The following is a 24,829-nucleotide window of genomic DNA, read 5'->3' on the forward strand; positions in this document are numbered from 1 at the left end:
ATGTTGCGTCTGTAATGCCGGCCTTGTTGTGTTTGGACAGACAAGGACTGGGATGTGGAGGTGTGCCACAAAAAGAAGTTGAAAGATAAGATGATTTGCCAGATCGTGAAGAAATGAGATGGAATTCAAAGGAGAGATATGAAAGTGGGCAATGTGATAAAAAGATTAAAACACTCGCACTGGAGTATGGAGGTGGTGGCAGGATATTCATATTTACAAAATAGACTTAACTGCAACATTTTACCCCCGAAAATTTCACTAGTCATCGGGCATGGCAATAGTAGTTATTTACTAGCCCAACATTGAATATCACTAGCCATGGGAGTGGGGCTATCATAATCTGGAAGCCCTGTCAGGCATGGCAATAGTAGTTATTTACTAGCCCAACATTGAATATCACTAGCCATGGGAGTGGGGCTATCATAATCTAGAAGCCTTGTCGGGCATGGCAATAGTAGTTATTTACTAGCCCAGCATTGAATATCACTAGCCATGGGAGTGGGGCTATCATAATCTAGAAGCCCTGTCGGGCATGGCAATAGTGTTTATTTACTAGCCCAACATTGAATATCACTAGCCATGGGAGTGGGGCTATCATAATCTAGAAGCCCAGATATATATATCTATATATATATATATATATATATATATATATATATATATATATATATATATATATATATATATATATATATATATATATCTTGTTTTTAAGTCCTGCATTTACCCATGTCAAATGTTGCATCTTTAATGCTGGCCTCGATAGCGTCGCGTTCGGCCTTGATTGTCTCCACCTCGTCACACAGAGACCGCAGCTCCTTCACCACCTGGCTGTTCTGTAAACCTCCCTCGGCACTCGCCTGCGGCAACGATGACTCAAGTTCCTTCTGAAAAATCAAATCCAGTTACTATTAGGCGGCCTGGGCTATTATAACGGAGGCATTAAGTGTTGTAGATATGGTCAGTGTCTGGAGTTTGAGAGAAAAATAACCTCTGCAATGTTGCTTTGTCGCGTTATGGAGCGACAGGAAAGTATAAAAGGTGGAAGGGAAAAGAATAGATGTGTGATTGGAGCAGGACTTGGAAATTAAGAAATATTTTTGCCGCAAAATGCTCTCTGACGGCAGTTTTGAGCCCGTCTACCACAATTTTAAATCGGTAACGTTGGCAACAAATATAAAAACCAATGAATGTTAATTGTGTTCTCAGCACACACACCAGAGCTTACTAACTAGCAAATAAAGAGTTTAAAAAAGAAATGATGCATGCAATGTTAATTTTGTTCCCAGCAACCCCGAATGTACGAGAGGTTTAGACAGGAGTGCAGTGGCGTTTCTGTGTATTTCTCCTACCAACACAAGCGTATCAGAGGTTACTAACTAGCAATCTAACAGTGTAAAAACAAAATGTTGCATGCAATGTTAATTTAGTCCCCAGCTGACACCAACGTACGAGAGGTTTAGACAAGAGCGCGATGGCGTTTCTGTGTTTGGTGTATTTCTCCTGCCAACACAAACGTACTAACTAGCAATCAAAGAGTTTAAAAACAAAATGTTGCATGCAATGTTAATTTTGTTCCCAGCAACCCCGAACGTACGAGAATTTTAGATAGGAGCACGAAGGCGTTCCTGTGTTTGGTGTATTTCTCCTACCAACAGAAACATACTAGAGGTTACTAACTCACAATCTAAGAAGAAGAAGAAATGGTTTCTTTAACAACGCACTCAACACATTGTATTTACGGTTATATGGTGTCAGACACATCGTTAAGAACCACACAGATATTGAGAGAGGAAAACCCGCTGTCGCCACTGCATGGGCTACTCTTTTCGATTAACAGCAAGGGATCTTTTATATGCACCATCCCACAGACAGGGTAGTGCATATCACAGCCTTTGATATACCAGTCGTGGTGCATTGACTGGAATGAGAAATAGCCCAATGGGCCCAGTGATGAGGATCGATCTCACACTGACCACACATTGAGCGAGTGCTGTACCACTGGGCTATGAGCAATCAAACAGTTTAAAAACAAAATGTTGCATGCAATGTTAATTTAGTCCACGTACAAGAGGTTTAGACAGGAGTGCAATGGCGTTCCTGTGTTTGTTGTATTTCTCCTGCACGACCTTGTCGGCGTGCGTGGCGTTCTGGAGGATGCTGCCGTACTTCATCCCCTCCTCACGCATCGGCTTCGTCAACGTCTCAGACCCCGTTCTCGTCCATCGCTCCTTGAACTGGTCGCGCAATTGACGATCAGACTTTTCCTCATCGTCTAGCATCTTCATACTCTACAAATTTACCAAGTATCTACATCAAAAAATGGGTAAATCGCCATGCACGTCAAACTTGATCTGTAACAGTACATGATCAGAGCTCAATATCTCAAGGCATTCTTGAAAAAAAAACATTGGGAAAACTTATGTGGGACAGACATGGGAGATGAAATCTATAGTCCCTTCTGGTTCTATATTAACAATGTTACCAATTATACTCAAGCCACTTGAGTATAAACCAAATGTAAATGTGGCAATTATTTTTCATGGAATAAACTCTTGAAATCCCACCCCCCCAAAAAAACCCCACCCCCAAACAAACAGATTTACAGATTAAGGAAGAAAGGAAATGGTTTATAATTTAATGACGCACTCAACACATTTTATTTATGGTTATATGGCATCGGACATATGATTAAGGACCACACAGATACTGAGAGAGGAAACCAGCTGTCGCCACTTAATAAGCTACTCTTTTCGATTAGCAGCAAGGGATCTGTTATGTGCACCATCCAACAGACAGAATGGCACATACCACGGACTTTGATATACCAGTCGTGGTGCACTGGCTGGAACAAGAAATAGCACCAATGGGCCCACCGACAAGGGATCAATCTCAAACTGACCGCGCATCAAGTGAGTTTTTTTACCACTGGGCTACGTGGTGCACTGGCTGGGGATCGATCCCAAACTGACCGGGCATCAAGCGAGTGCTTTACCACTGGGCTAAGTCCCGCCCTAATCTGCTGATTAATCCAGATCATAACCTCATCCAAAATCTCCTGGTTTCGCGCCAACAGCTGCGGCAGATCTTGCATGAGTTTCTCCAGGTATGTGATGCCCTGCAGCTCCTGAAGTTGAGTGGCCTTGTCCAACACCGACTGTGGAACCTTCTGTCCAGACAAATCCTCTATCGACGCTGGCAGGTTCAGCGACGCCATCACACTATAAACAAAACACCAACGATATTATATATTATATGATAAACTTATTATCCACAAGGTTCAACATAACCGAGTTCATAATAATCATACGAAGCGCACATGTAATAACAAGGGTGATGACGTAATTTTGGGAAGCGACGTCATAACATGTCGTTGCTTCTCCAGTCCTAGCTCAGACTGTGCATTTGAAATATGACATCATTTCATCGTCTCCTTTCTAGTTGTGGCTAAAATATTTTGAGTAGGGTCTTGTTATTCACAAAGAAAACAACAATAATAATATGGATAATAAAGAAATGATTACACTTGCGTGTGAGTCGTACTGATTTTACAAAACTCGTGTCAGCATTCATGTATTACCCTTGGTCTCGCTCGTGCAATACAAAAATCCTGACACTCGTTTCGTAAAATCAGTATGACACACAAGCTTGTTTAATAATCTCTATAGAAGCCATACACACTATCAGCAGTGACAACCAAGTCGTACTGCCATGGATCCCTGCTCACTGTGGCATACCTGGGAATGAGAAGGCAGACAGACTAGCAAAACTGGGTAATATTAATAACCAGTGACAGGGCTTCTAGAATTTTTATAAAATCCACTAGCAATGGGATCAGTGATTTAAAACATTTACTAGCCACGATTACAAATTCACTAGCCCACCTTTATTTTAAGTTAATACAATTTTACTAAATAATAGTCAAAATTGGATATGTCACCTAAAGAAACAGGTATAGCTTAAACATTAGGGGGTGAGGTCAATATATTTATATTTACAAAATAGACTGAACTGCAACATTTGACATTTTCATTTGCCGTCGGGCATAGCGATATTAGTTACTTACTAGCCCAACATTGAATATCACTAGCCATAGGAGTGGGGCTACCATACTCTAGAAGTCCTGAAGTGATACAAAATGTTCTGTAGTGCTATGAAACAGCAATTTTCTTTCTATCCAAAGGAGTCGAAATTGGTTGAAATTCCGGCCAGAAATGCAATTCCGCAAGCTAGAAATCCTGACTGCCAAACATGATTGACTCAAACCAATGTGTGAATATACACGTCAAATAATTGTCGGTCAGATGGGACAACAGGCAAAACCATCGTCATAGTGATGTTGACTAGCAAAAACCAATCGGGGCGACACTATTTCGAACCATTATCCATAATAACCATATGCCCAACATTATCAGTAAAAATGCTAGTTTTGCAGGATGTGTGTGAACCCTTTAAACTTTATCACAGATGATATCGTTTCTTCACCTGTTCATTAGCTGTGTTGCTTCTCGCAGTCGTCCAATTTCCATGTTGACAATCTGAGATTTCCGGTTTTCAAACGATGTCAGAGCATCATGCACTGCCAAAGGCACAAGTTTCTCGAACAAATCTAGACAGAACAAAAACCCAAAACAATTTATTCAAAATATTGAAATAGTTCTTGCATGGCCCAATGCAGGCAATATAGTATTAATCTCACTTGGAAGTAGGTTTAGCGACTGTTCAAATTAATTTTAGGATCTACAAGAGCTATTTAATCAACAGACCGGCCTCGGTGGCGTCGTGGTTAGGCCATCGGTCTACAGGCTGGTAGGTACTGGGTTCGCATCCCAGTCGAGGCATGGGATTTTTAATCCAGATACCGACTCCAAACCCTGAGTGAGTGCTCCACAAGGCTCAGTGGGTAGGTGTAAAACCACTTGCACCGACCAGTGATCCACAACTGGTTCAACAAAGGCCATGGTTTGTGCTATCCTGCCAAATAAAAGAGTAGCCTATGTGGCGACAGCGGGTTTCCTCTAAAAACAGTGTCAGAATGACCATATGTTTGACGTCCAATAGCCCATGATAAGATAAAAAATCAATGTGCTCTAGTGGCGTCGTTAAATAAAACAAACTTTACTTTTAATCAACAGGGACCCGTTCCATGAGGCAACCATAGCGCTAAGATCACCCTAACTGTATAACTACCATGTGCACTTAAGGTGATCTTAGTACTACGATCGCTTCGTGGAACGGGCCCAGGTGTTTATTATCTTTGAAAGTAGGCAGCTGTTTGATAAAAATAGGCAGCTATATGTACTGAACACAGTGATGTGTATAATTATATATCACTGGATATCAATGTTTGCTTCCATTTGTTAAATACTCTTGAAACAATAATGTTTGAAACAATGGCTACATGACTAATGACACATAGTGAGATAAAGTAAACCAGTACTTAAAATTGCAAACCATATTGAAGAAACAATGTTAACTACATACTAGACAATATTTAAAGTTTGGTTCGTGTGAGTTTTACCCATGTAACTAATTATTCAGTCACCTGAAATATACTCAGTGTCACTATTGAAGGGTCACTCATATTGTTAGTACTACACGTTAACGATGCCCGTCCAACACACTAATTATGAAAGAAGGAATTTATGGCCTTCGTGGATTAGGTCGAGTGAGGTTTCTTAACTCTTTCACCACTAAGTTTTACAGCCTTGACCTTCCCTGCAGACTGAGTTTAAATAGCAGATTTATGATCATGTTTGTTAAAGGATAAAACTACTTGTTTTATCATTAATTTTAGTTATAGGCTATACATTTCCAGAAAGGTGAATGGACAGCTGTCTAGATAAAAAAAAAAAAATTAGATTCAACAGGTATAAATCTGGTAATTACAGGTAAACTATGCATATTACTCACCTATTTGAGTAGGTAGGACTGGTAATTTAAAAAAACAACAGTACAAATGTTTTTCTTGTTGGATAATTAATTAATTAACATTGCAGTTACAATTTTAAAAATATATTTACAATGCTTTTGCAAAATTAACAAGCCATAATAAGCTTTCATTTCATCATACCACACACCTTTGTTGTTAGCAGGATCTGTATCACGCTTTTGTTTGGCATTCATGTTGGTAAATTACACAATTTTTCCATACACTGTATTGGAATAAAATAACGAAAAGTACTCTATGGCGTTTGTGTTGACGTCAAACACTTTTACGAGCCCCAGATTTTTAGTCAACGTTGATCTGCAGGTAACCGAATATGGCTCATGTGTCCAGGTAAACTCAGGCGTGTGGTAAAACAGTGGCAAGTCATCTTGTAACTCGTCATCGGTATCATTTTCTTCTAAATTGCCATGTTGAATGACATTTCGTTCACGATCGCCAATCTCGATTAAATCAAATGCACCAAAGTCCATATTATCCTACATTTCATCATCGAAAAACCCGTCATCTGAATCGCAACCATTGTTTTCAACAGACGAAATTTCGTCACCTCGGTTCATGTTTAATTACAGTCAGAATATCAGTATAAACTTGGAAAAACTCATTCAAAATTCGCTAGAACATGGGCGCAGCCATTACAGTGTGTCACATGGCAGCTATGGTCACGCGAGATTTTGTCTAATTATAATATTGACGCGTCACTCGGCGCCAAATATGAACAGGTGTTACAAGCCGCTAAACCGGCCTGTCGTGCTGAGAGGCACTGGTATCGCTAGCCGGTATACCGGCCTGTCGTGGTGAAAGAGTTAAGTAGCATTTGGATTTCAATATGAGTAATGATACTTCCGGTTAGAGGCCACAACGAAATGGTAAAAGTTATGCAAACATATGTACCTACTATCACCCCAACAAATGGGTTGTCTCAACACACCCATGTCTGAAATTCTGTATGTTGTGTCCGTGCAATGCGTTCTCACCACGGGTATAAAAGTGTGCATGATTGCCATCCACATATTCATGCAAAATTCAGTTGAAAATGTGTCTTGTTTTTGCTTTGCTTAATGCTGGCCCTGGTCTTTATGCATAGGAAACGGATCCAGTCATTTGAAGTTGTTGCCTCGTCCATCCAATCACACTCTGACTGACAATAAAGTGCCTCGTGACTTCTCGTTGACTGTGTTTAACCTGTATCCGACCTACTCCATTGCCCTTCTCAACATTAGTCAAAACACGATGCATTTTCAACTGAAGTGTGCGTGAATATGTGGATTGCATTGCATTACATTTAGAATTTTAAAAACCCCGTTCTTTGCCAGCAAGTCTCGAGCGGTCTCTTAAAGATTAAAATAAAATGTTCAGACACCAAAACACTCACCTGTGAAATTACTTGAAAAAGTCGACGGTACAGGTGTAGGTTTGGCGATGGTGGCTCGGCCGATGACAGGCAAGGTTTTGATGTCTGGCACCTTGTCGTGATATATAAAGTCATTGTCCTTCTTAGCGTTCTGCAGTGCCCTCTGTATTTTCGCCAGCTCGTTCTTGAAGTTGAAGTTGACACCGCCTCGGGATTGTGCGGCATTCATCAGTTCGAGAGCATGCTGTAAACACAACAAAAAACGTTTTTAAAAAAAGGATGTTTTCATCTTCATTCCAAGCCTTGATTTTGGCAAATTAGGCCTTAAAAAAATGTGTGTTTCAGGTTTCATCCTTAAAAAAAATCGGGTAGGTAGGAATAGACTCCTTCTCAAAACAAAGTGGCACTGAAAATCACCAATTTATATGCTATAAATTCCTGATATATATATTTAAAAAAAGAAAGATGTTTTCATCTTCACTCCAAGCCTTGATTTTGGAAAATTAGGCCTAAAAAAAAAGTGTGTTCAGTGTTTCATGATTTTGACATATATGGGGGGGGGGGGGGAGGAGAGAAAGAGATATCCCACCCATCAATCTGCAGAGCAGTGGGTTTTTTAAGGTCATTTTCCTAAGAAAATACTAGGTAGAGAGAATATCTTAATTAGCAAATGTTAATTATCTTGCGATAATTGTATACAACTGATTTTATTTCACAAGATACATGAACAGTAACGACAATTTGTGATTGTATGTAGAGAAACTGAAGGAGGCAGAGCGTTAGGTTGTATACGAATGTAGGACGCTGTTAATTCAGCTCATTTTGAAAAAAAATACCAATGTTGTTTGCTATTGAGTAAGAAATTTGATTTTTGACAATAATTACACCTGCATATGTTGACAAGAACTTTTTGCTTTTATGTTAATATAGTTGACAGTGTATTATTATTATTATTATCTGCCACTTGAAATCATCGGCTATATACTATGGCTGCTGGCGCATACAGTCAAATGATAAACAACGCCGATGAGAGGAAATTTTTAAATGTATAAATTATCAGAATAAAAGTTATAAGATGGAATACATAATTTATTTTGTCTCAATTTGAGACGATTTTCACGGTTAGTGCATCAGAATAGATAAATTTTGCCGACTGTTTTGGCTGCCGGATTGTTCCAAGATGCCAGGAAATCGCATCTCTGAGCACCTAAAATACAAATTTTTATGGGCCCCTCTACCGGTCCGATTCTCCCCCCCCCCCCCCAATCATTTTTTATCTGGCAGAAACTCTGATGTTTCACGTTTCATCCTTAAAAAATAATCGGGTAGATAGGAATAGACTCCTTCCCAAAAGAAAGTGGCTCTGAAAATCACCAATTTATATGCTATAAATTCCCGATATATATATTTAATATATGTTTGTTGTAATAAATTAATTTAACAGTGGTGCACTGCATCATTCAATGACCTGAAAAAAATATCCCAAGTATGATTTACTCACACTAATTTTCCCTATCTCATCCAACTTGGGAACATGGCAAAAAATCTCGGATAAGTCTGTGCATAAATTGAAGTCGATTATGGGTAATAAACTTGCTCAAATTTTGTATCATGTTCATGTCCCTCGTGAAACAATTTTCACTGACACTCGCTAAAGCTCGCAACAATTGAAAATTATTTCACTCTGTACATTAACATGTTACGAAATTGAAGCCTGATCATAAGGGTACGAGAAACATAAAAACCATAAGAGATATTCAGACAAAATGAGCTTTCTTGAAACCTCTCCAACATGTCATTCCATCATTCTACCTACAATATTAGTTGTAATCCAGTAATGTGTAGTGATTCACTTGCCGTTTGGCAGTAATGCTAATATGAATAAGATTCAATTCTGTTTAACAAGGGCAAAAATCAGCCTGCCCCCACTACAAAAATGTAAGTCTGTATGCCTGTGAGCTTGTTTAATATGATATAAAAAAAAAAACATTGACAAAAAATTTATTTAGTTATTATAAAGTGAAACTTATATTACCTGTAATCTTGAAATCTCTTCTCCATAGCTCTTCGTCTGCTGACTAACGACACTCTGGTTGAATTCTGCTAGAGCATGATAGGCCGCCTGCTTCATAGCAACACACGGCAACCAGTCCTGAAGTAAACAAACACATAGAGGATAAACCGGCCTCGGTGGCGCAGTGGTTAAGCCATCAGACTACAGGCTGGTAGGAACAGGGTTCGCAGCCTGATACCGGCTCCAAGCCAGAGTGAGTTCTTAAGGGCTCAATGGGTAGGTGTAAGGCCACTACACCCTCTTCTCTCTCACTAACTACTAACCCACTGTCCTGGACAGACAGCCCAGATAGTTGAGGTGTGTGCCCAGGACAGCGTGTTTGAACCTTAATTAAATATAAGCACAAAAATATGGTAAGTTGAAATCAATCATAGTGGATATTTCATGTTTTTTGTCAAATATGATTTATATCTCATTGAGTGTAGTTTGCAATCGTATCTCACGAATCACGCTTGCGCGACGAGTGTGATATGATTGCAAACTTCACGAAACCTGTCTAAACCGGACCTTGAACATACCGGAATCCTGTCAAAACCGGCCAAGTTCCATGGTCCCGAATTTGTTTGCTATTTAAACCATGTATAAAAACCTGATAAAACTGGAACCTCTCAATTCCGAAAACCAGATTGATTTTTCGCTCAGAAATGTTAAATCCTTAATAAATTAACCTGAACAAACCGGTGTAGTGTAAATGAATGAAGAGTCAACTTCGCGTGAAAACACAACTTCCAGCTAACAAAGCCGACCGGAATTTCCACTGACCAACATCCGGTGTTACGTCACGGGTCACCGCTTTCTGCGGTCTCAGCCCAGAATAGCAGACAGAGTAATTAATGCTTGATTGTTTCCAATTGTACTGTCTGAAACTGTCGACTTCTTCTCACCTTCAAACACATGCCCGCTACTCACGCCTTACGGTTTCCGCCTTTGATTTGGTCAATGCAATTTAACATTGAAATACAGGCACAGTTAGAGTAAAATGATAGAAAAAAATAAACTTCAAGTAAAATGTACACACGTGACATAATATTTTATACACTGAATAAACACTAATAGGGAATTTTATCATTTCTGCAATAGAAACGAGAGATACACACACTGAATTTTGCTACACTTTACTAAATTAGGAGAAAAAAAATGTCACGGCCACCACAGGCTAAACGTAGGCGTGTAGAATTATCTTTGAAGGTAAAATTTGACTTGATTAAAGATTCACAATCGCTACCAAAATTAAGTCAAAAGGATTTGGCAGCAAAGTATGGAATTGGCGTTTCTACTGTATCAGATATTTTAAAGAAGAAGACTGATTATATTCAAGAATATGAAAGTAACTCTAGTGCCAAGAAAACGCGGTTCAAAACAAGCTGCAAATATGACGAACTCAACGAAATGACATGGAAATGGTTTCAGCATGCACGAGCAAAGCATATCCCTATATCCGGACCAATCATTCAAGAAAAAGCTTTGAAATTTTCATCTGATCTGTCGATTCGTGATTTTAAGGCATCTAACGGGTGGCTAGAAAGCTGGAAGTCGCGCTTTTCAATTCGACATTTCAAGGTCAGCGGTGAAAGTACCAGTATAGAAAGCAACGTGGTTGACGATTATTGAGAGAGAATTCCGGACATTGTTTCCAGTTATGAGCCGGAAAATATATTTAACTGTGACGAAACCGGTCTTTACTGGCGTGCTTTACCCGACAAGACCCTGTCTGCTAAAGGCGAGTCGACCAAGGGAATAAAAAACTCAAAAGAAAGGTTAACTGTTATGTTGGCTTGTAGCGCCACTGGAGAAAAGTTGAAGGCACTCGTCATCGGGAAAGCGGCGCAACCGAGATGCTTCAAAAATGTGAACATTAACAAGCTTCCTGTGATTTGGGAATCAAACCGTAAGGCATGGATGAATGGAAAGTTGTTTGAAAAATGGATTAAAAATGTGAACATACAAATGAAAAAACAGGGCAAAAAGATCTTGATGTTTCTGGATAATGCGACTTCTCATGCCCAAATTGAGCTTTCAAACGTAACACTGAAGTTTCTGCCACCCAACACAACGTCGGTGCTCCAACCCTTAGATCAAGGCATTATCCGTGCGTTCAAAGCCAGATACAGGAAACACCTGTTAAGAAACTTACCGTAATGGTTAAAATTGACACTGCCGACTCTGTGTCACAGTTATGTAAGGAAGTGACAGTACTGGATGCGGTACATTGGATATCGAGTGCATGGAAGGAGACACTGTCAGAAACCATATTGAAGTGCTTTCGGGCAACTGGCTTTCCAACCTCAACATCGACAAATATGGATTCCACTGATAATGATGATGATGACGACGGCGACGATGATGACGACATTCCCCTTTTACAACTGGTCAACGAACATCGGATGAATGTCGATCTGACCATTATTGCGACATTTGACGACCATTTGCCAATCGAGGATACAAGTGATGATTGGGAAAATGAACTTCTGAATGAATTCAGAAAATCAGAGGAATGTGATAAAAGCCCAAGTGATGACGAGAGTGAAAGTTGTTCCGATGAAAGTTTGCAACCCAACGGTTGTGAAATGTCGCACAATGATGCACTGGTTATGATTAAAAAACTTAGAAATTTTGCTCTTGCAAAGGATGAACGCTATTTAGAACACATTCTGAAACTTGAATCAATGTCTATGAAGATTGTCCTCAAAAGCAAATCGGAAGCAAAACAACAAACTGTGGACTCGTTTTTTAAACGTTGATCGGGTCCATGTTTTTGGTGAAAATCATGCAAGGTTTCGATAAAAACTAAATTATACTGAAACTTGTTTTGTTTTGTTTTTTGTTTTGTTTTAAAGTTAGTTCACAAATATATATATCACAAAATAGGAATACGGTGAGATGATTAGCCCTTGCTGCCTTTACCACATTCAGATTCATTCGGCAATTCTCGGACATGTTCGTTTTTAGCTACGAAAATATCAGAGAATTTACGAAAGAAAGTTCTAGATCCATGGCAAAAGAAACTTGTGGAAACAAACAATGCATTAATAATTAGTAAATATTGCAGCACAATGTTATCATTAACTAAATAAATGATTATATAACTGTACGTTACAAAACAGGTTTATTGGATCAATCAAATCATTCTCGGGTAATTCGTTGCAAATTGCACTTCAAGGGCAATAACTCTGTTATAAAAACGCGACCCTCTAAACACCGGATCCTGTCTACACCGGATAAATATTAGGTCACCGACGTCATCCGGTTTAGACAGGTTTCACTGTATATAACTTTTGGCAATTTATTTTTATTTTTAAAAATGCCAGCAGCAAAAAAGTTCCAGCTTTCTTACAGTGAAGATAACATTTTCTACAGTGACGATAACACATTTCAGAGTGAAATAGTGAAATTTCAAATTTTCACTCTAAAATGTGTTATTGTCACTGAGAGACTGATAACACTTTAATTCTCAATTTTAAGATATTTCACTAAATGTTATATAATAAACTGAACTACCACATGAAACCATGGATAACTGACATCAATATCAAAATTCTGTGTTCATAATAAACAGTGTAAAGAGGTTAAAAGCTAAAAAACTATTTTGTTTAACGACACCTCTAGAGCACATTGATTTATTAATCATCAGCTATTGGATGTCAAACATTTGGTAATTCTGACACGTAGTCATCAGAGGAAACCCGCTACATTTTTCCTAATGCAGCAAGGGATCTTTTATATGTACTTTCCCACAGACAGGAAAGCACATACCACTGCTTTGTCCAGTTGTGGTGTACTGGTTGGAACGAGAAAAACCCCAATAAGTTGAATGGATCTTCAGAGGTGGTTCGATCCTGTGATGCAAACATCTCAAGTGTGCACTCAACAGACTAAGCTAAATCCTGCCCCGTGTAAAGAGGAAGAAAATGTTTTATTTAACGATGCACTCAACACATTTGGGTTTTTTCCCCCGGTTATATGGCATCAGACCACACAGGTATTGAGAGAGGAAACCCGCTGTCACCACTTCATGGGCTACTCTTTTCGATTAGCAGCAAGGGATCTTTTATATGTACCACCCCACATACTACGGCCTTTGTTACACCAATTGTGGAGCATTGGCTGGAACAAGAAATAGCCCAACGAGTCCACTGACGGTGATTGATCCCAGACCGATCTCGCATCAAGCGAACGCTTTACCACTGGGCTACTGGTAAAGAGGTGCGCAATAATACAAATACTACAGGTAAGTAAACAGGCTGATGTGATTTTCTTACCTTTGGCCAGAGTTCTTTGATCGAATGTAACTGCATCAGTTTCATGGCATCAGCGTACAACTCTGAACACTGAAACGCAACTTTAGCAACCATCGACTCCTTCATACGATCTGAAAAACAATAAACAGCCCAGACATTTTCATTACTTGTCAGATAACTGACACTGATGGGACTTCGGAGTAGACTTACCCATATGGTTAAAGATATCTTGGTTCATATCAAAATGATACGTCTCACCAGAATGCCAAATAGGACTTAACACTTCGACGCCATACAATGACATAATGCAAATGGGGCACTACAACCGTACAGGAACGTTAGTCAAATGAGTTCAGTGATAAAAATTAAAATCGATTATGGGTAATAAATAGGATATTAAACTCGGTACTATTTCGTATCATGTTTTTGTCTCCTGTGAAATAATTTTCACCTCCACTAGCTGAAGCTTTTGACAATAGAAAATTATTTCACTCGTGTCATAAACATGATACGAAATGGAAGCTTGTTTAATATCCTATAAATCTGCTAATGGCCGAAATATAATTATTGATAAGAAGTTGGATATGATTAGTGTTAGGAATCAGCTGGAATTTCATCATCGATTATTGGTTATAGTCAGTTTGTTCAACTTTCATAATCACTTAATCAAAGGAAGGTAACTCCATACCTGAAGCACAATTTTTTGGTAGATGGCTTCCTCTGCCCAAATGATCCACTACTCGAAAACAAAATCTAAGGGAGGTAACTCCATACCTGAAGCACATTTTTTGGTAGATGGCTTCCTCTGCCCAAGTGATCCACTACTCGAAAACAAAATCAAAGGGAGGTAACTCCATACCTGAGGCACATTTTTTTTTTTTTTTAGATTGCTTTCTGTGCCTAAATGACCCACTACTGTAAAACAAAATCAAAGGAAGGTAACTCCATATCTGAGGCACATTTTTTTTTGTAGATGGCTTCCTCTGTCCAAGGGAGGTAACTCCATACCTGAGGCACGTTTTGTAGACTGATTCATGTGCCAAAATTATTTTCTACTCTTAAAAAAAAGAACTAAAGCGAGGTCACTCCATACCTGAGGCACATTTTTTTGTAAATTGCTTCATGTGCCTAAATTATTTTCTACTCTGAAAACAAAATTAAAGGGAGGTAACTCCATACCTGAGGCACATTTCTTGTATATTGATTCCTGTGCCTGTGCCAGCATGAGGGCGGACAGTGCATTGAGAGTGTCCGGACTGAGGTCAGGGGTCGGGTCCTGTTGAATATGTGACATGACGATGTCTTTCAGGTGTCCAAAGATACCACACGATTGCTGTAAAAAAAAAAAATGTATTACAAGAGCGAAAATTCTAAATTTATTTTATCCCCCCTCCCGCCCCCAATGACAACGGATTTAAAATATGAAAATTACTGTGTACTGATGGCAAACATTTGGTAATTTTAACAGTCTTAGAGAGGAAACTCGCTGCATTTTTCCATTAGTAGCAAGGAATCTTTTATATGCACCATCCCACAGACAGGACAGCACATACCACAGCCTTTGATATATACCAGTCGTGGTGCACTGGCTGGAACGAGAAATAGCCCAATATGCCAACTGACAGGGATTGATCCCAAAACAGCCGTGCATCAGCCGAGCACTTCACCACTGAGCTATGTCCTACGCACCTCGTGTGTGATATGCACCATGTCATACTGTTGAAAAACCATACTGATCTCAAAATGAGGTAAGTGGATATATAGCATTTTGGAAAGGAATGTATCAATGGTATACTGATGATGCTGAGCATCACCACCTATCAAAAGTAGTTTCAGCCGGATTTACATAATTGTGAATATGATACAGATTAAATAAACAAAGGGTACCGGTGAGGTACATGATACGCCCGTCAGGAGTTTGATTGAAAACCATAGATATTAATGAATATGTTACGGGTATGATTCAATTCTAATTGTGTGAAATTTTTGCAATGGGATGGATGAACAGTTTGTTTTGGACCAACTACTGATGATACTGTATCCATTGGAGAAGGTGCTGTCTGATTAATGAATTTATTATTCTTTATTAGAAAGGGAAAGTTTGCTAGCATTTTCTTCAAAGGCTAGACAAGATTTTCCTATGATGTTCAGAATACAGACAAATTATTTCATTTATTTGTATCACAGTGACCTAGTATATATATATGTGACACACCACCATCCTAAGTTGTTCCTACATGTGAGGTTTGATGGTTCTGTATGCAAGATATGGTCCAGAAAAGGATTTACTGTTAAGTGCAGTAGACCGTGAAAAGTAAAGTAAAGTTTGTTTTATTTAACGACACCAACGGAGCACATCGATTTATTAATCATCGGCTAATGGATGTCAAACATATGGTAATTTTTGACAGTCATAGAGAAGAAACCTGCTACATTTTTCCATTAGTAGCAAGGGATCTTTTATATGCACCATCCCAGACAGGATAGCACATACCACGTTCTTTGATATACCAGTTGAGGTGTACTGGCTGTGACAAGAAATAGCCTAATCGGTCCACCGACGGGGATCGATCCCAAACTGGCCGCGTATCAAGCGAGTGCTTTACCCCTGGACTACGTCCCACCCCTCCGTGAAAAGTAGGTCATAGTGACCTACTAACAGTATGCGACACACCGCCATCCCAAGTTGTTCCCATATGTGAGGTTTGATGGTTCTGTATGCAAGATATGGTCCGGACAAGGATTTACTGTTATGTGCAGTAGACTGTGAAAAGTAGGTCACAGTGACCTAGTAATAGTATGCGACACACCGCTATCCTAAGCTGTTTCCACATGTGAGGTTTGATGGTCCTGTATGCATCTGTATGCAAGAGACCGTCCAGACCAGAAAAAGTTAACATACGGATGGACGGGCAATGCCATACCATAACACAACCCATTATAGACAGGCAGATAAAAATGTGTCACAGTGACACTAGTTTAGTTTTTCATTCACCTGTCATAAAACACTGAACTCACCTGGAAGTATTTAGCAGCACATTTCAAGCCTTCGTCACTGTCGTGGTTCTGAACAGCCGCTATCTGTGACTGCAGGGCGGCGATGTTGAACAACATGCACACTTTCTCGTACATTGCTGACGCAATGGCTGGAGGACAAAAAAGTAAAAATATTGAGCAAGCAGTAAACATGGAGATAACGTATTATAATTACAAACATTCTTATGTAACACCAATACAATAGTCGAACAAAAAAATTTATATTCCACATGCGATGAATATGGAGATAATGTACTGCAATTAGCAGGGTTTCAGATCTCACTAATTTGGGCACAACGGGGACGTTTGTCTTTTCTGTGTGCAGGAAGGGCGCTTTTAGTTCAGTATTATCATTATTAGCTGCTGGAGATATTCAGAGATGCATTTCAGGTCATTTTAATGTAATTATACTTAACATTTCAGTGTTTTTGAGGTGAAATATTTTGAGATAACCATGTTTTGATGCAATCTAAAACCCTGATTTTAAAAATGTTTGTATATCGCCGACACAAAAGTGGACGAGAATTTATTTCGATTTAAATTTTTCACCCAGTGAATATAATGCCAAAGTATTATGATTACAAACTCTTTCGTAGGATAGGGCTGAAAGGGGAAAAAAATTGTACTATTCAATATGCAGTGAACATGGAAATAATGTATTATAACTAAACTTTATTTTCTTCTGCATCAGTCACAAATTAGTAAAATTGCCATGAAAGTCAAACTTTATCTGTAACAGTATCAGTACATGATAAATGTATACACAAAATTTCTGCTCAATATCTCGAGGCACTGTGAAAAATGTCCAGGAAATTATAGGTGGGACAGACGGATGGACAGAAAGACAGCAAGCCATATTTTACTTCCTATGCTGAGCTCTGGAACTCGAACTGCAGATGTACACGTTGAAACAACTACTTAACTAATTACCCAGAGTTCTCTTGCCAGCCAGGAATGAACCCTCATCGAACCCATCTCTCCACTTGAACTGTACTCGAATCTGAAAAGAATGAAATGTTTAATGACACCTCAGCACACTATGAACATACTGTATAGAGATTGAAATACTGCCGTCCCAACCTGGGGGGAGGTGGGGGGATTTCCGGTCAACATCATCGTGGTGCCGGGAGACATTGTTGCTTGTCGTCCTGTTGGACCTGCAATTATTTTATGTTTGTATTCAAACATTAGTTTGAGTAAACCATTTTGATTTGGGCCAGCAAAATGTGTAGCTTTCATTTTGATTCGGGCCAGCACAATGTGTAGCTTTCATTTTGATTCAAGCCAGCAAAATTTGAAGCTTTCATTTTGATTCGGGCCAGCACAATTTGTAGCTTTCATTTTTATTCGGGTCGATAGAGTATGTAGCTTGTCGGATATCAGATTCAGCAGGAATGTCAGATAATAATTTCAACCCCTGCTGTATTACAGCTGTTTGGCAGGGTTCGACAAATCCACTAGATTTGACGCTTACAAACCAATGACCGTGTCGGTACTAAATATGACATCATCACGATTTGGCAAACACACACAATGACGTCGTGTAGTTTAAAGAATTTGCATTTACGGCCGTCTGTTTTTGGTGTTAAATTTATAACAAAATGTCATTTTAATGCAATTCATTATAGATTTTGTACCAGAATAAAGAAAACTTTTTTTTCCTCGTGAAATAATTTTCATTTGTCACTTTTCTGATTGAACATGGAAACATTACGAAATGTATTGATAAATGTTCACTTTGCCAATTTTCATCAAACTTCAGCCCCTTTCTTCTGGGAAGGGAGAAGTCATTACTACTTTTTCAATTCTAGAATAGGACCTGCAAGGGATCTTTTGTGTGCACCATATCACAGACAGGATAGCAAATACCACAGCCTTTGATCTACCAGTCATGGTGTACTGGCTGGAATGAGAAATAGCCCATTGAGTCCACCAATGGGGAATCGAGCCTAGATCGACGTAATTCCCCCGATTATAATGCAAAGTCATCCAGCACTAACAGATCTTGGTAGTGGCAGAGATTCTAGAATTTTTATAAAATTCAATAGCCATGGGATCAGTGATTTCAAAAATTCACTAGCCCTACTTTACTTTAAGTTAATACAATTTTACTAAATAATAATAATAATCAGATATGTCTCCTAAAGAGGGAAATAGAGCTTAAAACATTGGGGGTTGGGGTGGGGTCAGGATATTCATATTTACAATATAGACTTAACTGCAACATTTGATCTATAAAAAAAATCACTAGCCATCGGGCATGACAATAGTAATTATTTACTAGCCCAGCATTGAATATCACTTGCCATGGGAGTGGGGCTACCATAATCTATAAGGCCTGGTAGTGGTTAGCATACCTGATTTTCTGTAATCGGAAATTTGCCTTCTATGGCCACAAGCTGATCATAGTATCTGAAAAATAATAAATCAATCTTACATATAAAAAAAAGAAAGAAAAAATTATGACATAGGACATGATAGGTAATATGGTTACATTCTAGACGTTCAAAGTAGTATTAGAGACTGCACCGGAAGACTGGTAGCACCACTCACATCCGTTACACCATTGCCGAATGCAAGGTTTGAAAAGCACATGTTAGTTAACATCTATAAAACATTTATTGTTTAACATTGGAAGAATACCAGTACTTGTAACAGGTATAAAATACATTGATAAAACTTTATAACAAATATACAACTCAAGTTACGTGCCACTTTACGTTTTATTCAGTGACAAAGTGAAAAAGTAGCGATAACGCATGTAATTATTGAAAAATAGTGTTGTTGTCGTTATTGCAAGTATTTATTTTTGTGAGGTAATTATATTTAATTTATTACTCTTGCAGTACATGACAAAATTTAGATGTTTTGATTTATTGTATAACTGTGATCGCCCATTAACAACATCTTTCTGTTTGTGTGTTTACTACAATCCAAGATGGCGGATATTTGTTTACATTTTCAATGATTTGTTATTATGAATACATTTATTGTGGCCCTGACACATCTGTTGTTAGAGAATCACATAAAAATAATCTCTATAACCACATCTTTATAATTAACAGATGTAGGACAAAATGTCACTGGAAAAAATGTCAAGTCAAAATATCAACTATTAAAGTGGAAGGAAGGAAATGTTTTATTTAACGACGCACTCAACACATTTTATTTACGGTTATATGGCATCAGACATATGGTTAAGAACCACACAGATATTGTGAGAGGAAACCCGCTGTCGCCACTTCATGGACTACTCTTTTGGATTAGCAGCAAGGGATCGTTTATATGCATTATCCCACAGACAAGATAGTACACACCAAAGCCTTTGTTACACCAGTTGTGGAGCACTGGCTGTAATCTATTAAAGTGGTACCCAGGTAAAAATGTCAACTTTGACATTATACTTAATGTGTAAAAATTCTAACTACTTTTCGTTTGCACACCTTTGACAATGACAGCACTAAATGTGTATATAATTGTCTCAATAACACAGCATGGGTGATGTAATTTTGTTTTTTAATGCCACTAAATTATTATTTTTAAATCAAAGACAGGCTAACTAATAAGCCATACAACCAACAATGAAGCATTATCTAATTATTTAAAATTTTGTAATTATGACAGTGTTCTCGCTGCTCCATTTAAGTAGGGCGGCCTGCCCTGCTATTCCATTTTTCCGCCCTCCTTTATTTTTGTGTGCCCCTCTTTATTTTCCAGCACCTATCTCCGCTATTTCCAAATGCACATTTTTTCCACACAAAAAACAATGATCAGTCTGCACACTGGACATCAAAGGAAACAAGCAGCGTTGTGTACGAAAAAGCAACTGACGAGACATTTACGACAGTTGCCGTAACGTAATTTAACAGTATTTTTCAGCCTCTATTTTGTCCCATATCTGTATCCATTTGTATGTTTAATAGACACAATAAAAGTTATATTTTATTTGAGCAATGAAAACATTTATATTTTTTACGGATTCTGCAATCTCCGACTGAAAAAACCCTCACTTATTTGGCGCCAAATTTGTCACGTGATCAGAACGGTCATTCTGTCTTTTGTTTCCACTAACTATTGTCTGATATTTTGTCCTCAGTTGCAGATATAATTCATTGTAACTGATGATTTTTACTTTCTGTCCTTCTGTTTATTCAGCCATTCTTTATAAAATATTGTAAACTTTTAATTTTGGGGAGATATGAATGCTTATAAAAACAACGGAAGTGGTAGTGTTTATCATTAAAATCATTTATCTTGAGTGTCAAGTAATATATAAACCACCTTTACAAAAACAAAACTACTTTTTAATCTGTTGGCGATAATATTTTATCACAGCGATCGATTCATTCGATGAAGATGGAAATAAAAAAAATGTATCCGACATTAGGGGATCACTTTACAAACCTCTTTATTGTTTTTCGTATATCTTGAAATCTTTATTAAAAATAATAATATTAAAAGTTTGATCGATTTAGCAAAACTGGAACTGCCTGTGAATGTCAGACCGATATCATCTTCGGTTCAATTAAAAGACGAGTCTGCTTGTATTTCGTATTTATAAACCTTTTTGTAGGCAAAATAAGGAGTATGTCTTTTCACGGTCTACCAACACACAACAATATGGTAACCAAACTACCCCCCCCCCACCCCGCTTTTTTTTTTTTTTTGGTTTTCGTTCATTTTGTTTTCTTCATTTTTTTTAAGGGTATGGTGCCGAGCGGCCGCCCTCCTTTACTTTTCACCCAGCGAGAACAGTGTATGAAGAAACTCAATTTCCCAAAACCTAACATACATCTGTTATCTCTCTTGCTCTGTCCTTTTCCTCTCTTCCCCCCTCTCTCACTGTCTCATTTCTCTCTTCTCTCTATCTCTCATATAACACACACACACACAAGTTGACATTTTAACAGAGATAAAACATTAATGGTACACATTTGTCCTCTTACATATTGACCATTGACCTGTATATCACTTTTTCCATGGCCGAATGATGCTCTTTACTCTGTACAATTGAATGCTGTGATAACACGGGTAACGAATGAGGAGTTACTGATTACTACATGTAGCACATAACAATGATGGTAATGTTCATTTGTAATGCACAAATGAGTTTTATTACATTCCACATGTTGTATGATATATGCTTATGCAACAAAAATGGCCGTTTTCTTATGTTGAACCCTTTTTGGAGGTGGATGGGTATTATAATGACCAATTAGTTGATTATACTGATTAGGCCAGAAAAATAATCGTTTGTTTCCGGTCACCCGACCTACCCTAAATTTTGCCACTGACCCTGAACTTTTTTTTTTCTGCTGGGGTGGGGTGGGTGGAAGCGCACAGAGAAGTTGTGGTCGCGGATCAACAAAGCAGACGACAGAAGCACTCAAGTAGGATAACTCTTACACGTCAGTGTGTGTGTTAAATGGAGGTTGAGGGGTGTATGTGTGTGTGTGTGTGGGGGGGGGGGGGGGGGGGCAGCAGCGATGGTTTTTATACACCCCCAACCACTTTTTGGCACCTTCTTATGCCGTGCCCTGGACCGAATCACTGGCGTTGTTAGAGACTGGACCCAGACTAGACATGCCTGGACGTTGAATGGATATGAGCATAACTAATTTGTTTGAAATTGGAATCATTAACACGTGCTCTTATTAGGTACCACGGTAATTGGTGACACACGAGATCGCATGACAGTACGGTAACGTGTGTGGCGATTAAACGGCTTTTATTACAAACTGCTAAATACTGTAGGCCTATAGAGGAAAATATATTGTATTATCGTAACTCCAGTCATCTCATACATTGTAGGTTTATTTTCCAAAAACAACAACGTACGATCTCAACAAACAATCAAGGATTTCTCGATACCACATGCACAGACTAGTACAAGTCATCGCATTTTATTCTGCATGCAAAGGTGAAGGTCATTTGAAGAAGACATACAATTTTCGTTGTTGGCTACTGCCTAGTACCCAGAATTTGTTAATATACACGGATGTAGCCTGTAGGAAGATACCAAAAAGTGGGGTGGGTGGGCACACACACGTATAAAATTAATATATAAACCATCGATGCTGCTACAAAGTATTCCCTTCCCCACTTCCTACGCCAGTGATGTAGATAGGCCTATCAACTGCTGAGCATGGGTAATAATTAAATAAACAGAATATTCAAGAATAACCACAAACATTAAACAATTCACATTTATTTCAGTGTTTCAGTTAATTGGGAATAAATTAATTTGGGTGATTTTAGCATGGGTCCGTTCAATAGGCTAATAAACATTAAAACTATAAGTCTGTCCCACAGGGAACGCCTTAGCCCGAGTACTCTGACTGTAAGAGAGCTAGACGGACATTTGAACATAAACACGCTCTCATTATTTATGTCCAAATGTCCATCTAGCTCTCTTACAGTCAGAGTACTCGGGCTAGGAACGCCTTTTTTTATTACTATGACATTTACTACATTTCTATGCCGATTGATTTGTAAATTGCACACAAAATTAGTATTGTTTTGTTATTTCCAATACAAGTTGGACAAATCTGTGAAGTTTTTGTGCAGTCATCTACTGACTGGATAAATCTGTGAACTTTTTGTGCAAATATCTATTGACCAACTTGGACAAATTTGTGCAGTCATCCTCTGACAAAACTGGACAAAGCTGTGAAGTTTCTGTGCAGTCATCTACTGACTTTTATTGGTGAAAGGAATAGTTTGAACTTTTTTTGTGTTCCTGTCTTTTGAAAATGGCATGTGAAACTTAAAACTGACATTGACAGTGAGATTGTTTTTATTTCTCTCTGGCTGCAAAGGGTAAACTAAGATTTTTCAGACAGCTTGTCTTCATGTCTTTCATCTTGAGACTGAGTTTTTCTCTGGCAAACACATTTAAGGTAGGGTAACCTTTCTTTGAACTAAAAAAAAAAAAAAAAAAAAAAAAAAAAAACTACCTACCTACCCTACTTTTTTTGGCCATGTTACCTGAAACAAACTTCTTCTTTTTTTGGGCCTTAATGGTAATGAAAAGTATTTTATTTGAAAATAATGAATACATTCCTAAAATTTTGAGTGTGCAGTAATAAAAGGTAGTAAAGTAATTTATCATAGTTGATATTAATGTTAACAATGTGGTTCGGACTTAAGGAACATTGACAACAAAGGCCAAGAGACAGACTCAGTAACAGTAGAGTAGATGGCTAGAGTAGAGTAGTTACAACTTACATGTATACATTTTTAAAATAACGATTATATCACTTGTATAATTTTCTTCTTTTTTAAATTTATGGAGAAAAGGCTGTTATAAGAAATAGTGTCTCTAGTGGTATATCACATTTGCCTTTGGGTGGTTTTCAAATTGAAATGTCACTTCCGGGGGGATTTTGTTATTTCATATTTGCCAATTTGGCAACAAAAGCCAGTTTGGCTGTCACAAAATCGTCAGTTTTAAAGCAGACACAAATAAACACAATACTATTATTCTATTAACACTAAAAGCTCTAAAATCTATAACATTATCTGTGTTAGGGTGTGGGGTGGGACTGTCATATCAATCGAAACTATCACGAAAATACCTACCTGTTCAAAACTTCCAACGCTGATTCATGCTTATCAACAGATTTTGTAATCATCGAATTTCTAAGTTTGTTGAAATCATTCAGAGCTTGGTTATATTCATCTGGGTCTGCTTGAGAATATGTTTCTTGAATAAATCTTCGTAGTGGTTTCACAAAATCAACATCATAGGTCTTTTTGAGCGGAACCGCTAGAAAAGACGCCATCTTGTGTACCTTGATCACATGGGTTTGACAGTCTATTTATATATATATTGACTCTGACGTCAACGCACGAGCTTTATCTAGCTTCGTGATTCATTAGTGCGTGCTATGTAGCAATGCAAAACCAACCAAACTGAACATTTGGTTGGTTTAGAATACGTAATATTTCATTGAAATGAGAGAAGAAGAAAACAAAATTTAAGTGAAAAACAATTATTTAAAAAAAATTAACACCAACATTATGTTTCCATATGCAGGCCTTCTTCGTGATCATATGTAACCTAATCAAATTTGACAAAATTCAAAGACTAATAAAAAATAAAAAAAATTAAATATTAAATCCTACTTGTACCCCATGGTTATTAAAAAAAACTAACAAAAAACCAACAACAAAACAAA

At 38.1% G+C, this 24,829-nt stretch overlaps 1 protein-coding gene across 3 annotated transcripts in view; it reads right to left on the minus strand.

Moving 5' to 3' along the window:
- LOC121385217 (programmed cell death 6-interacting protein-like) overlaps window positions 1-24,440 on the minus strand; it is a 42,483-nt gene extending 18,043 nt beyond the window's left edge. For all 3 annotated transcript variants that reach the window (XM_041515797.1, XM_041515796.1, XM_041515795.1), the window contains exons 1-12: window positions 24,231-24,440; window positions 19,007-19,061; window positions 17,580-17,649; window positions 16,632-16,759; window positions 14,793-14,946; window positions 13,635-13,744; window positions 9,337-9,453; window positions 7,323-7,545; window positions 4,486-4,609; window positions 3,044-3,221; window positions 2,070-2,291; window positions 728-887 (exon numbers count right to left, since the gene is read on the minus strand). In XM_041515797.1, coding sequence (XP_041371731.1) covers window positions 728-887; window positions 2,070-2,291; window positions 3,044-3,221; window positions 4,486-4,609; window positions 7,323-7,545; window positions 9,337-9,453; window positions 13,635-13,744; window positions 14,793-14,946; window positions 16,632-16,759; window positions 17,580-17,649; window positions 19,007-19,061; window positions 24,231-24,433 — 1,744 coding nt within the window. In that variant the 5' untranslated portion in view covers window positions 24,434-24,440. The remainder of the gene's footprint in view (window positions 1-727; window positions 888-2,069; window positions 2,292-3,043; window positions 3,222-4,485; window positions 4,610-7,322; window positions 7,546-9,336; window positions 9,454-13,634; window positions 13,745-14,792; window positions 14,947-16,631; window positions 16,760-17,579; window positions 17,650-19,006; window positions 19,062-24,230) is intronic.
- Between the last annotated feature and the right edge of the window lie 389 nt (window positions 24,441-24,829).

Source organism: Gigantopelta aegis, chromosome 11, assembly GCF_016097555.1.
Source record: "Gigantopelta aegis isolate Gae_Host chromosome 11, Gae_host_genome, whole genome shotgun sequence".
NCBI lineage: Eukaryota > Metazoa > Mollusca > Gastropoda > Neomphalida > Peltospiridae > Gigantopelta > Gigantopelta aegis.